At 42.2% G+C, this 18,334-nt stretch overlaps 1 protein-coding gene across 6 annotated transcripts in view; it reads right to left on the bottom strand.

Annotated features, from left to right (window-relative positions):
• Positions 1-687: 687 nt before the first annotated feature.
• Positions 688-18,334, bottom strand: part of Ppp2r2b (protein phosphatase 2, regulatory subunit B, beta) — a 473,748-nt gene continuing 456,101 nt past the window's right edge. For all 6 annotated transcript variants that reach the window (XM_013025506.1, XM_013025502.1, XM_013025507.1 and 3 more), the window contains 3 exons: positions 11,640-11,809; positions 4,276-4,367; positions 688-1,400 (listed from right to left, as the gene is read on the bottom strand). In XM_013025506.1, coding sequence (XP_012880960.1) covers positions 1,121-1,400; positions 4,276-4,367; positions 11,640-11,809 — 542 coding nt within the window. In that variant the 3' untranslated portion in view covers positions 688-1,120. The remainder of the gene's footprint in view (positions 1,401-4,275; positions 4,368-11,639; positions 11,810-18,334) is intronic.

Here is an 18,334-nt window from a genome sequence, read left to right as displayed (position 1 = left end):
GCCAAGGATCCTTGGTTCCTCCACATCCCATACCCATGCTGTCTATTTTCCCAGATGATGAACTTGAAGTGGACTAGAGGTCCTTGATTAAACTCTACAAGACAGTCTTTATTGGCCATCTTCGTTGGCTGATGTACAAGGGGACTTGATAACTTGCTTTATCCTTGTTACTAAAACCAGGATAAAGGGTGGTGCTGCTCAGGAGACCCCACCTCCTTGCCTTAAAGAACAGACCAGCTTTTCTTCAGGAGCCAGAGGGTTGCTCCTGTTCTAGCCTTGGCTTATTTACAACCCCAGTTACCAAGCAAACAAGATGCAGCTGTTAGAAGTCACCAGAATGTTAAGTTGGAAAAGAATGAAGGGAAACAACCAAGAAAGGTGTAGGTAGAAGATTACATGTAATGTTTAAAAGAACAAAAAAAATAGTATAAAAGGGCCAGGCAGTAGTAGGTGGTATATGGTACTGCAAGGCTTTGCCAGCCCAATGTAGATCGCGGTCTCTATCCCCTGATGCATTCTGGTCAAACCCCAGCTTGTTTCTGTGGGACATTTACAAAGAGAGGCACACCTCCTCCCCTTCTCAGTCTGTCTCCTCCCCTCAGTCCCAAGAAAATTGTTATAATGGAAAAAAAAGTGTCATGACTAGTTCTGATTTTTTTTTCACACAAAAAGAAGTTCTCTAAGAGTAGAGTAAACGCTGTTTATTTTTTGTTGATTTTTTCCAATCAAATGGAATTGCTTAATTAAAAAAAAACTTATCTCTTTTCTCCTTAAATACTACAGACAACCTCATTTTATCATAGCAGACACCTAGAAACAAAACACAGGACCCACCAGAGGGGAGAAAAATGGCAATCAAAGCATCAGAAATTCAACTATGGGAGAATTACTGTTAGCGGGCAGCTCTCCATCCTAAACAGAAGTGGCCCAAACCTGTTGGGTTTGACAAAAGTTTCTCAGAACTGGGGAGATGGGAAAGTCGAACTCCTTTTTAATTCTACCCCAATTGTTATTTTATGCACAGGGAAAGTAAAGTCAATGCGTCAAAATGAAGACCCAAGGAAATATTTAAAAACTCGTTTGACTAGTATTCAGTATGTGAGATTAATAACTTGTCCTTCTAGTTCACCTTGTCCTGGAATATATATAGGTTATTTGTAGCTGCCACCGCTATAATATTTTCGGAAGGATGCCAAGCCGTGTGTAAGATCTTTTTGCTAAAGTCTAGACTGTCCACACTGATCTCATCTTTTCGCCGCTTGCCCCCCACGCACACTTTCCGGGGTTTGAGGATAGCTCGGGGTTTGCTGTTTTCCCGTGAGGCCTCCAGGGTCACGTCCCGCTTGGTGTTACGGTCAAACATCCTAAAGAAGTTGTTGTAGGACCCCGTCATGATGACACTGCAAGGGAAGGAGGAGATGGAGAGTGACTGAATGGTCTACATACAGGGAATACCGTTTCCACAGTTTTTCTCATTCTGGAGCAAATGGCACCGCACCATGGCTAACTTCTGGCACTTATAGGTTTTATGAAAACAGCTCTGTTCCAGCAACGCTGACAGCTGAATCCTAAGAACAGGAGCTTTGAAAGATAGGATACCAAGAAGCCTTAAGCATTACTTATTTTTGTTTTTATAGATTCTTCTGGCTCTAAGGTAGGTCTGGCGGTTCCAATCCCGTCCTACCTCCCTCCCTTTCGGAGTAGGGTAACAAATAAATGGAAGCACTTTGGTAACAGCGAATTGTTGCTCATGGACAAAGTATAGCTGCCCCAGGCGGTGCACCTGAGCCATCTGTCCCCCAGGCCTTCATCTCATCTGCCCTACGGCAGCTGTTGGCCACCACCTTCCAGAAAGTAGTTCTAAGTTCAGTCTTTCAGAAAAGTCACCTACACCATGGGTGTCATGGCTTGGGAAAAGCAGACATTCAAAGTTGAAAGGACTTGGTAAGGGAATGTAAGACTTCGGAGGAGAGGCTCACATGGCTTCTGCAGACACACTTCTCTGGAGCTTGCCAAAGCCTTCTAGTAATAAGCTACCAGCATTCAATGGTGGCCAACTAATGGGAGGGATAGATGGCCCTTAGGTCTGGGGATCCTGTGCTTGTTCCTCAGGGACCATCTGCTGGTGGTATGAGAGGGAATGGTGACCAGGGGACTGGCCTATGGGGTAGAAGGAGAGCCCAGCCTTGTGTGTTCTTCCTGTGATAAAGGCTGCATAAGAAGATGCAGAGAAACACTGCCAGGATCTCTATGGGCATATTATCAGCTTGCAACTCCATCCATGGTGGGATTCTGTTACTCTGGCTCACAGAACTGATTCTATAAACTGTTCTTCCCTGTGCCAAAATGAACCACTATGACTCTGTCGGGCTCTACCTCTACAACCTCAGATCTCATTCCAGTTCCTTGATCCCATGCAAGGGAGTGGCAGAATGAGCCATCTGTGTTGGACAGGGACAAAGTTGGGCCAGATCCGGGTGCCAGGTTCCAGGGCAAAGCACGCAGGTACTTGGCTTCTTTGCTTCTCAGTACTGACACTCACTTCTCCCAACTCAGGATGTATTCCCCCCCTCTCCCCCCGAATAACTCTATTTGAGCCAAACTCCAATGCTCCCAGTTGTATGGGACATTCAGGTGTTCACTGTTGATCTCACTACTTGGAGTGACCAGGCTTTTTATCTGACCAACCCTCAGTTACCCCATCTGGAAAGTGGGGCTGTGGAAAATAACTTTATTGGACTGTGGATGGGCTTAAATGTTGTGTGTAAAAGTACCTAGTAGACAGTAGGTACATAAAAGGAGTCAAGTTTGACTCTAGGGTAAGAAAAAGGTTAAGTGGGAACAATGGTTTATAAATATGTAAATAATATCTACAACCAAATACATGTTAAAATAATAGGGCTAGCTTATTTCCCCACTGTGGATTTCCATGTATGTATGTGTATGTGTGTGTGTATGCATGGATGCACCAGTACTGGAGTTTGAAACTGCAGGGCACAGGAGTTCTCCCTTAGCTTTTTTGCTCAAAGCTGGCATTCTGGCCACTTGAGCCACAGCTCCACTTTGCGGCTTTTTGCTGGTTCACTGGAGAGTCTTGTGGCCTGTGTAGCTGGGGCTGGCCTCAAACTGCAATCCTCAGATCTCTGCCTCTTTCAGCATCCTGATTATAGGCATGAGCCACCAGCATCTGGCCCTCGTGAACTTTGATTCACTTGTCACAGTTGCTTTGCGCTCTATCCTATACCAAGTCAAGTGTTACATGGTGACTCCTTTGAGTCTTGCTCTGTGCCGAGTTCAGTTGGGGTCAGTGGAAAAAGGCAAAAAAGCGCATGTGTGTGTGAGTGTGAGAGATAGCTTGTGCTCACTCAAAGCTGGCGCTGCCAAGTGTCCTGTAGTGAAAGCAGTTCCAGGCTACCTCTTACTATTACTGAAGCCACCTTCATCAAAGAGCTCAGTCAGCCAGGCAGCTTGCATCTAGTTCTCATAGAACCATCTGTATCTGTCAGAGTAAAAATGAACTATTGGGAGGTACTATGAAGTATTGTTGAAATCAAAAGCCTTAAAACAGTAATACATCATTTTGAGGGAATGTGATAAATGAGGTTGACTAGAATCCAGCTAATGAGCCACTGGGGCCTTCGGGCTGGTTCACGCCAGTGGCTGAGGGTTGAACTAGAAAGCCTATAAGCAGGGCTGTTCGGGCTGGAACTGCTGTTGGACGATGAGTGGTTTCCTGTAGGCATGGTGACCTGGGGGTGTGTGGGAATGTTCTGGATGTTAAAGATAGGATTTCATCGATACCGAATTGACATCTGTGCCAGCCTGAAATGGAGTCACTATTTCATGGCCTCCTTCTGACCATAGAGTTCTTCCAGTGACCTACCCCACCCATCCTGAACAGGCTTTGGCCCTCCCTTTTTATTTTTATTATTTTTTTTCTGGGGCTTTAACTCAGGGCCTGGGTGCTGTCCCTGGGCTTTTGCGTTCAAGGTGAACATTCTACCACTTTTAGCCACAGCTCCATTTCCAGCTCTTCAGTTCTTAACTGGAGAGAAGAGTCTCATAGACTTTCCAGTTGATTAGCTGCCTGGGCTGGCTTTGAGCCTCCAGCCTCAGATCTCAGCCTCCTACGTAGCTAGGATTATAGGCGTGAGTCACCAGAACCTACTTGGCCCTCCCTTCTAATTGCTTCTTGCTTAGGATAAATTTTCCTGTGCCACCCTCAAGGTGAGAGTCTTTCTCTAGGAGGTTCCAAAGACCCAAAGTCTTTCTTACCTGTCTGATCCATTCCATACACACTCGAATTTATCGAAAATGCAGTCATTTTCGTAGAGGGAGCAAAGCTTGCTGCGGAGGTAGTCATGAACCTGGGGGAGGAAGGGCAGTATCCAGGTCAGCCATCATGTTCACAGGGGAGCAGCACTGAGTACCCCTGCCCCATGCTCCTAGCTGTTCATGCCCTCAGTGTTGCACTTGTGCCTCACCCATCAGATGGCCCAGAGTAGAATGCAGGCACCGCCCTTCCTGTGGGGTATCAGGATGGGCTGGTGGCTCCTCATGCAACAGTGGTCTAAACAAGTTTACTTGTGTAGGTGGTGGCACAGAGCGAGGCCTGAGAAATGAGGGGACCCTATTTACCTGGGCTTTTGTTCAAATATTTACTGAATCCCACAATCCCCTCAACTTACCTGGTTTCATGTTTACATCTATACATTGAATATTATGACATCATTTCTTTCTCTCTTCCCCCCCTCCACATGATCTCCTCTCCTTCCAGCAACACATTTCAGCTTTCTGGTATTCATGCTGTGAAACTCTTAAGTCACTGGAAAGAGTCATACTATTGCAGTCCTCTCCTTTGTATAGCATACCTTAGTCAATGTGAGTGTGTATATGCAGATGTGCCTATGTATGTTTATAATTTACATTTCTACATATGAGAGAAAACATGCACCCTTTATACCTGAGATGTTTTAGATGATGTTGAAACTATATGTAGGACATGGAAGGCTGGTATTGAGAGATCTGGATTACTCTTATGCAGGGGTAATTAGTAAATGCTTCCCCTGGTAAGGTAACATTGGAATCTAAAGGAAAGAAAGGCTTTCCAGTCATGGGCAATGGCCTATGTAAAGGCCCAGAGGTAGAGTCCTGAAGGGAAGGTAGTAGAATGATGGCCTGGGGACAGATAACTAGTTCACTCAGGACTTCTATGTAAGGTGAAGGGATGTCACAGAAAAATCCTGAGCATGCTGTGTTGCCATGACCAGGAGAGTAAAAGAATGGGGGTGAGGGGTACAGGCCGATGGGTTGATAGGCTACTGGGTTGATGGGCTGGTTTGGATAAGGGCAAGGGCAGTGGTGAGAAGTGACCAAATTGTGGACAGGGTCAGGGATGAGAGCAAATAGACCCCTGAGCACGATGCTCCGGAGTTGTCTCTGCAGGTGGAGCTGCTGCTTACAGAGAGGTGAGAGGTGTCAGTTCTCTCCAGGTTCTCTATCCCAGTGAAAGCAGCAGCAGGAATGAGAGAGCAGGAGTGAGGGGGGAAATGCTCAGTGCTGGAAGACTGACTGACATACCCTCTCTAATGCTTTCATTTCAACACTGAGGGAGAGCCTATGGAACACTTGAAGTTGCTGGACAGGGATTTCAGATGACACTGTCCAGATGGTTGGTCCATTTCTCTAGCTACACTCACCAACTCAAGCAAAATTAAGATAAATAAGGCTCTGAGCGTAGTAACTTGGGCTCCTTTTTTTTTTGAGTGTTCTTTCTGGAACCTTCTAGTAGGAAGTGGTAATATTAAAGGGTATATTCAGTATTGTCAGGTGCTTGTTCTTATTGTCAGGTGCCTGTCCTGCTCTATTACCTGACCTTATGCAGGGGCTCAAGTCTTCACCAGGAATCAGGTTCATGAACTCAGGGGAGAGAAGTGGAATTAGAAGGCAAAGGGATAGTACCAAGGGTATAGTTTAGCTCTGTTTGAATTAAGAATGATGGTTTAATCTGTTTCACTGCAACCTGGGCTGCTTCTCTTCCCTTAACCTCAAGAGCTCCATTGGATGCTGAGGTCTTGATTGTGTGCTTAATATTGGCAAAGGAATGCGGCCAGAGTTGTCATGTGTTGACCAGGTCTCTGAGTTATTTGGTCTGGGTAAAGCCATTCTAACTCTGCAAATTAACTTTCTACCTTTATTCTCCCATTCTCAAATAGTTTCAGGCCCTCACAGGGTAACTGTCAGTGCTAGGGTGGTCAAGAGAACTGTCTATAAGTTGAGCATTTGGCATTGTTAGACACATTTTGGGGGGCTGTGCAGAGAGGAGGCATCCTGGGTCTAGCCCTTGCAGCAAAATCCCTTCTACAAACAGTCATCACCTCATGGATCCCTCCTCCTAGGCAGAGCAAGAAAGGTCTCTAAACAGGGGAGTGGTATTCTTTGTAAGACGTGGATCTATCTGCCTCCTTCTTTAGGAAACTTTCCCAGTCTGTCAGAGTTAATCTTTGACATTTTGTCTGTGTATAAAGAATAAGATAACTTGGGAATGACCTCTCCCCCCTCCCAGTTATAAACACAAAATGCACTTGGTTTCATGCCCCTTATATACAGCGTAAAGGTGATTTTATATACTCTTTGAACTGATTTTATATAATGAAAGACATTTGTTTATGTAGAAGTAGGGCCGAATTTTCCTCTTGGCTGGCCTCATGTTGCTCAAAGAGTTTAAGGTTTTGGCATTTTGGATTAGAGATCGTCAACCTGCTGTCAATATTTGAGGATTTGTGGATCATACAGTCTTTTACAAACTACTTGTCTCTGTACAGGAGAAATGAAACTTGGCAGTCATAGATTGAGGTTAGATGGAGCTGTGTCTTCGTTGTAAGTATGTGTGCAGATTTGACCTTCCAGACATGCAGTTTTCCAACCCCTATTCTATATGAAGACTGGAAAATGGCTAGTTCCACTTGACTCCACAGCTTCTTATCCACAAAAGCAAGCCTGGGACCTGCTAATGCATGGATATAAATGCAAGTGCGGCCCAGGCCCTATTAAATTTCCTGCTGTATACCCTCCTGCTTAGGTGGGCTCTTTCTCTCTGAATTTCATGATCCCTTTCAACTCTGTTCAAGATGCTCACTGAACCAATGGTCATCATCTGTCTATAGTACCATCTTTGATATAGGGTTTAAACTATATTCTGTTGAAATACACCAGTGTTGGTAAAAAATGAAAATGTGCAAGTTCATTCCAATACAAGGACTATGATATCTATTAGTATTCTGCAAAGATGATTTCTAAGTGGACCATCAGCAGAACAGGACTTCAGAGTGAGGAACTGCAAAGTTGATTATTCCATGTGATAGCGAGTGTTCTAAAATGAGCTTTGTTCCAAAAGCCTTTCCCTAAAATAAAAACGTAAATTGCTCATGCAACCATGTGTCCTAAATCCATGTTTTTCTGATGCAGGCTCTCTAGCAGGTGACCTGCTGTAAGTATCCCCCCCCCCCCCACTCAGGTTCTAGTTCCCTCTACCCTGTGTATGGAGAGTTGTATGGAGAGTTTTGCTGCTGTAGTTCTCTCATGCAACTGAAAGAAGATGCTAGTGTTGACTGTGGGCCCACAACAAATGACTGAGTGAAAGCTGAGTTGAGCTCTGAAATCTAAGCAGGAATCAGGGATAATTAGGCTAGCATATAGGATGCTCTTTGAACCATGGCAGTAACACAAATTTATCAACCACATAGGTGGCTTTACATTCTGGCCCTTAAGCTATTTTCCAGTGCCTGCTGGAACTTACAAAGTAGTCTTAAGTCTCAGGTCCTCAACCTCTGGGTTTTCTCCCTGATCCTTCTTCTTGACTAACATTTGATTGGCTTGGAGATACTCGAGGGAGGGCTGGACTTGGCTCTCAGTCCATGGACCAAGATAGGGTAGGTGGACTCCTTTCTGTTCCTCATAGTCATTCTGTCTCATGTCTTAAACTAAATTTCCTGCTATACACCCTTGTTATAGCCATCTACAGTTCGCAGAATCTCTAGTTCTCATTTCCTTTTTTTTCATGTTACATTCGATTACTTTTTGGAATGTTCTGTTGCTGAATACAATTACACCTGAAGCTATTCAGAGTTATAGCTTCAACATAAGACTTTCTGTTTAGTGGAGACTCAACACACAGCAAGTACACTATATTACACCATATACCTTTAAGTAATTTTCATAAATATGTGATATGATGCCTTTCCTGAGGTGTGAAAAGTATTTTTAAATCTATTCTTATTTAAGTAGTTGTGCGAAGGACTTGCCATTAACAAAGCAGTTTATGAATGTCACCCCTTTCAACATTCAACATTCTGGCTTTTTGGGGGGTTAATTGGAGTTAAGAATCCCACAACATTTTTTTTTGGCCTGGGCTGGCTTTGAACCATGATCCTCAGATCTCAGCCTCCTGAATAGCTGGGATTATAGGTGTGAGTCTTGGTACCTGGTTAGTTCTCAAAAGGCAGTTTTGGTACCTCCATCCCTCTTCTGCTTATCATTCTTAGTGATCTAAATACTTCAGTATCTTAGTTGCTTGCTCTGATCGTATTCAGAGAGTTTTGTCCTCTGCTTCCTTATTATTACCATTATTATTACCATTACCATGTCTCCTCCGTGAGTCACACTTTCCACTTCATCTTATTTTAACTAGTTGTACAAAGGAGTTGCCATTTAACAAGGCAGTTTATGAATACAATGCAACTTGATCATTGTCCATCACTCTAGTGTCTCAATTCTAGCAATTCATTAACTCTATTGACCTGACTACTTCCCCACATTCATCATTTCCCTTCATAACTTCTAACTTCCTTAGGTTTGGAAGTGTATCACTAAGTCTTTCAGCATGTATGCTGGACAATTTTCCCTTGTCTCTCTTTTCCATTGCAATCCTTTTGGCAGAATCTTTATCATTGGCCAAGTCTAACTTTCTGCACTTGCTTTACCTATACCAAGCAGGTGACTGTGGCTAGGGGAAACAACACACAACTATACAGTTTAATCTTTAAGTCAACAATAATCTCAAGAGGATCCAAGAATGACCCTTGAATGTTTCCCATGCTTTTCTCCCACCCATCCAGCTGATCATGACCTTGCTTCTTAGTTTACTATGAAAATGGAAGCAGTAAGAAACATGCACACCATGGATTCCCTTGCTCTAATTCTTTATTTTAAACAATTGAATTCAATACCTTAAAATAAGATCCCTTTGCTTTCATTGCATTCTTAGCTGGATTGGCTTCTTTAAATCTTGTCTACGTCAAAGTCTAGTCTTTGAATTATAAATCCATATACTATAAATAAATAAATCTATACACTACTTTTTATATACTACTTTTAAAACATTGTAAACATCCCTAAGTAGTTGTACAAAGGAGTTACCATTCAATAAATCAGTTTATGAATATAATGCCTCTTGATCAATGTCATCTCATTCATCATTCTCTCCCGCCTCTCCTCTCAATTTTCTTATTTTCATAGGGTGTGCATTGAATATTATGACTCCATCCCCCCTTATTCCTCTTTATTCATCTCTACTATTTTTAAAATTATTCATCTTCCAAGTTTTTCAACAGATTCTATCCCTTCTTGCTTTCCTCGAGGACTCTGGCTTAATTCTGTCAGGCTAAAAGCATGCTATACCTTTTTCTTCAGACTGTATCCCACCATAGTTCTGAGTTCATTCAGAATGAAATTTGATGAAAGACTTGCTTGTCCTCATGCTCACATCCTCTGTTGGCAGTCTTGAATCCAATCAGCCATTCATCCAACCCACTCAGCTTACTCCTCTGTTAGGATTACTTACACTACATGTGGCAATCACATGGGCAGTTGCTGCCCTTTTCCGCCTGGGGACATTCTTCTCATTTGCCTCCCAGGCCACTTTCCTCAGTCTTTTCTGCCAAAGATTCCTACTTTCAACCTGAAAACACGGGGTCCCCAGGGCACAGAAATAAATTACTTCTCTATAATCATTGCCTACGGGGTCCTCTTGTAGCCCTATAACCTTAGAGATCCACTTTGTACTTTGGAGTATGAAATGGATATCTCTAGCTAGCTAGATAATCTAGACTAGCACTGAGATGCTACTTGCCAGCTTCATTTGCATGTTTAACTGGTTTGACATCCCAAATCAAGCTCTCCATAATTCATCTAAATAAAATGTCAATACCCCCTTTCCTTGAAATAATCCTCGGCCCTTGCTTTCTTTGATCAAATATGTGTCTTTAGATCCTAATGATATTTACTTTGGAAATTAATCCATAACCTGCCCACCTCCATGGCTAATACCCCCACCTAAGCCATATCATCACCCATTTCCAGAATCCCGCAATAACTCTAACATTCTTCCATCTCCTCACATGTCCCCATGTAGTTCTCCTCCAGCAGAGTCACCATGTTCTTTTAAAATGAAAATGTTCTGGAATTAGTGTTAACGGTTTTAAAACTGGATCGAATGTACTCTAACCCATGGATTATGTGAGTTGAAATGAGAAATATTCGTATTTTTAATCTTATCATCTTCGAGTAGTTGCACAAAGGAGTTCCAACTCAACATGTCAATTTATGAATATGATGCTTCATGCTCAATGTCACTGAAAGGGGAATATTATGATTCCTACTTAAAAAAATGTAACCCAATCTCTTAAAATAGGATCAGCTGCTTTCATAGCATTCTTGTTTGGTTTGGCTTGTTAAATTCTGTCTGCCGCAAAGTCTAGTCTTCCTCTTTAAATCAAACGATTCCAAATGCCTCTCTTTTGTTCCCTTTGCCAGTGTTTGTACCACATTTCTCTACCCAGTGCTTGAGCCAAAACCTTTTCAGGATCCTTGATTCTTCCCCCCGTTCTCCCCTGTGAGTCAATAAACAACTCTCCATGGCTCTCTACCCTCCCTTTACTTTGGTCTACTTTTTATCATTCCAGTTCAAATCACCATCACCCTGTGCCCGTAAGGTCTGTAAATTGTGAAGTGAAACAACACAAAAACATCACAGTGTCATTTCTTGTGTCAAGGTTTTCTTTTGATTCTCCATGTGCACTCAAACCAAAGGTAGAATAACCTACCTTGCCAGAGTCTGCATGTAGGCCCTTTTCTGCTTTTTTGAGGCTCAACTTCCTGCCCTGGTTATTCCATATTTAAGGTGACCTTTTTGTGCATGCCACATTTCTCAACTCAGGCCTCTGACCATATTATTCTAAGCACATGCTTTTCTGACTAGGTTATGATCATCAGTCTCCACCATTCTCATGTGACAAGCCTCCCTGTTCTAAAATTATCCCTTGTATAACTGCACTCTGAACTCCTTATTTTATCAACCAGCTTCTCTATCACATGGTCAGAACCATATTCACTTCATTCACTCTGAATAGTGTGTAGCCCACCTTAGATTTTCAGTCTCTATAGGTTAAATTGAATGCTACTCTCTTCACATGCAACCTTGTCTTAAATTCTGTGGCATTTACAGCTCATATTTTTTTTTTTGTAAGTACCTCACCATCTTTTATTCTGCATTGTAAACCAGTGAGCTTTTGCAGGTGGAGGATGACTCCACAAAGGGAGTGCTCTGTATACCCATGAGTAGCTGTTGTTTTTTTTAGTACCTGGTAAGTCTCAATGGGACGATTTTCCATGTTGAGATCCCAGACTTTCACGGTCAGATAGTCCCTGGTCATGATATACCTCCCACTGTGGCTAAACTTCACATCCGAAATTGAAGAGATAATTTCAGAGAAAAACGATCTGTTGCTTGGATCTTCTGGCTCTTCAAAAACTGCAGAACAAAAGCAAGACAAGATGAATTTAGTACCACTTTGTCCATAGACTATCATAATGTTTGGGCCAGCTAGAGAGCTAATAGTTAATTTAGTGTCTAGGTAGAGCTGGTGTCTGCAAAATATAAACCATGTCAGTTCCCTGGCAACAGAGAAACATGGCTGGCTTCTGTGTTCTGTCATGAAGGAAGGCCTGGCCTGGGACCTGGCCTGTAATCTGGCACTGACTATCTTCAAGGTCTAGGTCAATGCACCTACTAACTCTGATTTGTATTTCTCCTGGACTCAAGATGTCACTACTCACATACAAGCGTAGAGCTGTTTTAGATGTTTAAACTTTTCTAAGTTTTAGGAGATACTACTCACAGCACCCTAAAATACAGGTATTTTAAGTACACTGTTCAATGGGTTTTAGGATCACCACATCCTTATGCAATCAACACCATACTCTAAATTTAGAAGGTTTTCAACCACCCCCACCCACCCCTAAAGAGTTCCTTTAGCAGTTACTCCCGTTTTCCACTCTAGAAGCTCTGGACCAACACTCACCTGCTTTCTAGTTCTCACTCTGGGAATTTCACATAAAAGGACTCCGAATATGGAGGTCATTTGTGCCTGGCTTTTTCTTACTTAGCACAGTATTTTCAAAAGGTTCATCCATGTTGTAGGATGTTCTTTTTATGACTGGATAGCATTGCATTGTATGGACTTACCACATTTTATTTATTTGTTCATTGGCTGATAAGCATTCAAATTGTGTTCACTTTTTTAGATATTATGAATAATGATATGAATATTCAGGTATGAATTTTTACATGGAAATGTTTAATAGTAGTAAAAAAGTGTTAAGGTCATCTGACCTTCAGTCTAAAGCTAGATGACCTTTTACTTATTGAGTGAGCTTGGGCATACTCTATGCCTTAGGAATCTTTATATATATAAACAGTGAGTATTGTCTATTTGCTCTCATTTCCAGGGTTTTTCTCAGTAGCTGCAGTTAATTTTCACTTACAAGATGAAAGTCATGGTCTTCTCAGCATCGCATGGAAAGCTATCAAAAATGATACCTAGCTCTTCTACTGTGATTAGCCTGGTTGTTCAGATTGCTTCAAGATGCTCTCCCATACATTGCTTAATCCCTCTCCATTGATCACATTCCCTTTGGTTTATATAACTTGTCTACTAATAAGTATTTAATCCACAATGGTCTTTGTTTTCTGGAAGAAATGGCTTTCCTGTGACCTACATTAGGAAGGTATCTTACAAGCTGTGGTGGGTTGAGTCATCTTCTTTTATTTTACCCCATCTTGGGCAGGGGGTGCCTGTCATCTCGTGGCTGTGCAATGCTGCTACACTGACCTCTTGATGCCAAGTATTAGATAAGCATATTCCTAGGTAGCTCTAAAACTGAAAAGCATGAGAAACATTTGTGTCATTTGGTCATTAATGTATTATTTTCTCAGGTACTCTTACAATAATGAAATGATCATGTCTCATCTAACAATTTGTTAGACGATTTTTGTCGAATTTGTTTTATCTACTTAATTAGGATGTGAGACTTTTGAAGACAGGACTTTGGTGGTACTTATCTTTGTACTCAGAATGGTTGCACATACATGCTCAAAAAACATTTGTTAGTTGGGTGCTGGTGGTTCATGTCTATAATCCTAGCTACTCAAGGAGCTGAGATCTGAGGCTTGGAGACAGCCTGAGCAGAAAACTTGTGAGATTCTTATTCTCAACTAACCAACAAAAATCCAGAAGTGTTGATGTGGTTCAAGTGGTAGAGCAATAGCCTGGAGTCAAAAAGTCATGTGAGTATACACACCAAAAAAAGCCCCAAACATTTGTTGTTCATTTGGAACCAAAGCCAGATAAACTAATGAATTCCTTGGCCTCTGGGTGCTTAGCAATGGATGGGTTGCATGAACACACATTTGCTGAAACTCAATTACATTTCATCTATAAGATGGCAAGTGTGTATGGCTCAACCTAATTAGGGTTAATATCATGACTTCATGGGACTTCAGCGTGCTGAGTTTACTGGCCTCTTCTGTCTGCTGAACGAGTGTGCATAAGCAGGAAGTAAATCCCTGTAGTGAGCTTCAGTGTGTAAGTTTTCTCTTAAGACTTGCTAAGATGATGTTAAGGGAAATGAACCCCAAGATAGGGACACAAGTGGTTTTTTCTTCCTTGCTATTGTTTCTAATGTATTTATAAGGTACCATGTGATTTTTTTGTTGCTTTGTATGTCCTCTCGACCCCACGGTATAACCCCTGTTTTCACTGTATTTGATGTTGGTATAATTTGGGGTGCAGAAGGGTAAAAACAAATTGTTTAAATAGGGATACAGATTGGCCCATTGCAACAATGAGATGTACAAGATGCTATGTTGAAAAATGAACTTTACAATTTAGGTGGGGTGGGGTGGGGTTAGCTGAGGAGGTGGGAGGGAAGGGATGGTAGGGGAAAAACAAAGGAGGAGGCAACAGTGCTGGATAAGAAATGTACTCATTACCTTGTTCATGTAACTGTAACCCCTTTGTAGAGTATTTTCACAATAAAAAACTGAATAATAAAAAAAAGACTTGCTGAGTTAAACCTGGAGCCAAGGCCCCCTCCCCACCCCACACCCAGACGTTCATTCTCATAGAACCATTGAAAGAACAACAAATCTTGATCGATGATAATTGAACTTGGGAATTAGAACCCCATTGAGACAGAAATGTAAGGCCCTGACACAGGGTCTAAGCCTGTGTCCTAATCTCTTCAGGCTTCAGTCCAGCATCAGTGAATGCCTTGCCTTCTAATTGGCATCCTCACAGTGGAGAACTAAATGAGCAGACATTTTCACATTAGTGTTACTGCACAGCAGTCTCATTAGCACTGGGGACTTAGAAACTCCAAAGTAAAGCATCTTAGTAGGGAGGGAAGTGAGAGTACTGAGGGTTTCAAAGCTACCTCATGCACCCATCCAAACAGCTGCAGGCAGTAAGGTGAGGCTTAGCACTGGGCATTCCAGTCCTGCTTAGCAATGCATGTTTACTGCTCTGGCTTCAGTGTTCCCAGCTACAAAATAGACATTAACATTGCTTGGCATTCAAGCTAGACATAGATTTCAGTAGGTCCTCAATAAATGCTGGTCACTCTTATCATTAGCATGCACTGGTGTGTGTTGGCTAATTATATTTCATTCATCAAGACTACCGAGGAGCTGAGCACTGGTGGCTCACCCCTGTAATCCTAACTATGCAGGAGGTTGAGATCTGAGGAGTGATTCAAAGCCAGCCCAGGCAGGAAACTCCATGAAACTCATATTTTCAATTAACTACCAGAAAACTGGAAGTGGTGCTGTCTCAAAGTGGTAGAGTGCTGGCTTTGAGCAAGAGCTCAGGGACAGCACCCAGGTCCTGAGTTCAAGCCCCTCAATGGACAAAACAAAAATAAACAACAACAAAAAAACCAAACTAAAAGCTGAGAACTAGAGACTGGGAAGTATAGAGCGGAATGCTACTCAATAACAAAAGATTATTTAAAAGGTCCTTACAATGTTTTAATTTTGTCTCTAGTTCAAAAATTTAAGGGTTGGAAGTGTAGAGCAGTTGTTTATATCATGAGTGAGTCCTTGGGTTCCATTCACAACACTACTAACATACATGAGAAAATTGAACACACTATTATTTCTTAGGGTGAAATACTCTCCACCATTATTTGCAGAGGGCAAGGACTTCCTGACTCAGGACACAGCGCAGTGTTCTGGTAATGTAAAAGCACAGTATTTTGCAGGTCATTATGTATCTATGCTTATTCAAATGTGCATGCCAACTTTAGGAATTGTTTTCATTCAGCAGCAACACTTCACTGTGTCAATAATTAATAAGAAACATAATATTCCAGGCCCAGTGATTGATGTGTTTCATCTCATTTAATCCTTTCAATAGTATATGAAGTGGGAACAATAGTTCCTTGTTTTCTTTTTGAGACAAGGGTCTTACTAGATAGCCCAAGTTGGCCTGGAACTCTTAATTTTTCTATCTTAGCCTCCTGAGCACTGGGATGTTGGGTATACATCACTGTGCCAGGGACATAGATTTCAGTCTTTTTTTTTTTCTTCTTGATTCCAGAGCTTGAATAAATGGCCTTACATTTTGCTCATAGCTGGTACTCTGAGTAGCAGATCTGGCCTGCCTTCTTACCAGTTCATTTGAAATGAGTCTCTGGACTCTATTTTGCCTGCTGGCTTTGAATTATGGTCCTCCAGGCCTAATCTTACTAAGTAACTAGGATTAAAGGTATGTGTTGCTACCACTTGGCTTCCATTTTCTTAGTCAAGATGCAGTCTTGTCTTGTAGGACATATAAGACCTTCCTGGACAATCATTTGTCAAGTATGTCTTATGAATGTACATTAAAAATGTAAACTTATATGTGAATGTGTGTACATAAGTATGTACCGTACATTACATAGTACATGGCCCATACATAATTTATTATGTGGGCTGGACATATGCTAGGCCTTGTACCAAATACAAGGCCATGAAAATAAACAAGACCAGCCAGGTGGTGTGGTTTGAGACCAGCCACGGCATGAAGTTCATGATATCTAAGCAGTCAATAGCTAAGTATTGTGGTATGTGACTACCATCCCAACTATGCACAAGGCTGAGATTACAAGGGTAGTGATTTCAGGCCAGCTCAGGCAAAATGCTGATTAAGACTCCATCTCAATGGAGGAAGCTGGGCATAGACTCACCCATCACCCCAGCTACAGCAGGGAGTCTTTCAGGAGGATGGTAGTCTGGGCAAATAACCAGGGCAAAAAGGGGCTGGATATGTAGCTCAGTGGTAGAGTGTCGGCCTAATGAATGCAAAGCTCTCTGAGTTCAAACTCAAGTATTGCTGAAGCAAACTGGACAGACCCACCTCTAAGAAATGAAATTTTAAGCAATCACCCAGATTTAGCTATAGCTGTGTATAAACAGGGTGTTACGGTGCTACTAGAAAGGAATAAAGGTGCTGAAAACCCATGGAATACAAATAGGGCTTTCATGTGTGTGCCAGGAAATTTACCTCTCATGCCTGCTCCGATGTTTGAGATGCTCAAATGTGCTAAGTATGTTGTATAACGCTATCTGGCTGCTGAGTGAGAGAACTTGAGATGTATCAGCCATTTCTCCCAGAGACCCTTGGCTTAGCACTTAGAGGACCTGTAAGTTTTCCAACTAGCTTTCAGAAAAAAAAGACATTTGGAAGGAAAGGAAGATATAGAAGACATGTTTTGCTTCCCATAAGGAAGTGATCTTGATGAGAATTCTGAGAGGTCACAACCAGTCTTTGGAGATGTGTCAGATTCACTGCAGGGCCAGGGTGCTGCTGCTGTGAGTCACAGCAGTAGAATAATGACATCTGGTACCAGTCCTTGGTTCTTCAAACTTTGCATCCATAATCTCATTTAATGGTCAGACATTTGAGGAAGGCACTAATGCTGTTCTCATTCATAGGGAAGGAGACTGACAGGCAAGGTTCATGCAGCCTAGCTAGCTAGGGAACTTGCTTCTTCCCACCCCTCTCTATTGCTTCCAACACTGTCTGCAACCAACTTGAAGTACTCTCTCTCATGTCCCACTTCCAGGCTGTTCCTAGCTCTTCCTGGTCTTCCTCACTAGCATCCTGTGACAGGATACAGGCAGAAAGGTCAGTCTTGGAGTCCAGGATACTGGGCTGGAATTTAGGCTGGGAACAAATTACCTGGCTCTTACTACTTACCCTCTACTATACATAATAAGGAAACCTACCTAAAACCATCTGTTGAGCTCTTGTGTGGTATATGGTATGAACTCATTCAGCATCCACAGCTATTTGAATTGGTCTAATCTGTCACCTTAGGAGAAATCATGGCTAGTCGGAACAGAGCTGGGGATTGAACTCAGTCATCCTCCCTACTGTCTCTGCTTACTTACAGCTTTAGTAGGAAATCGTTAGAGATGCTGAGTAGATTTCTCCCAGCTCTTACGGGATAAAGGCTGTGAAATCCTACAGGCTCTTGATGGATCTTCTTCTCAATGCTGTCCTTCTTGGTGAACTCCCACCAGGTTGATAATTCAGTCAGCCTATTGTTAGAATTCTGAGCAATGTAACCTGGCCTCGACTCCAAATCTGTCCCATCTCACCTCATTTGCCCAGTTTTAACAAGCAAAAGCATCTTCAGATATTGCTAAAAGTCTCCTGGCAGACATAGGTGCCTTGTAGATAACCACTGCTTTAATGCTATTTCAAATCTTTCTTGTCATTCATTCATTCGACAAATCACTTGCGTCCAGGTTTGTCTCTAGTACAGGGTTCCTTGGAATATATTTTGGATAACAAAGCTAGAGTCAAAAGCAACTAACACTCCCTGTAAAATCCTACAGACAGTCTTCTGTGCCCCATGTGGCATTTTGCTTAATAATATGTACAAACAGAAGGCATCTGCATGGAGCAAGAGTGTCTCGGGTGAGCCCCAGAGAAGACTCAGGGGATCAGAG

The sequence above is a fragment of the Dipodomys ordii genome, unplaced genomic scaffold, assembly GCF_000151885.1.
Source record: "Dipodomys ordii isolate 6190 unplaced genomic scaffold, Dord_2.0 Scaffold85, whole genome shotgun sequence".
NCBI lineage: Eukaryota > Metazoa > Chordata > Mammalia > Rodentia > Heteromyidae > Dipodomys > Dipodomys ordii.
This window is presented reverse-complemented; position numbering and strand designations above follow the sequence as displayed.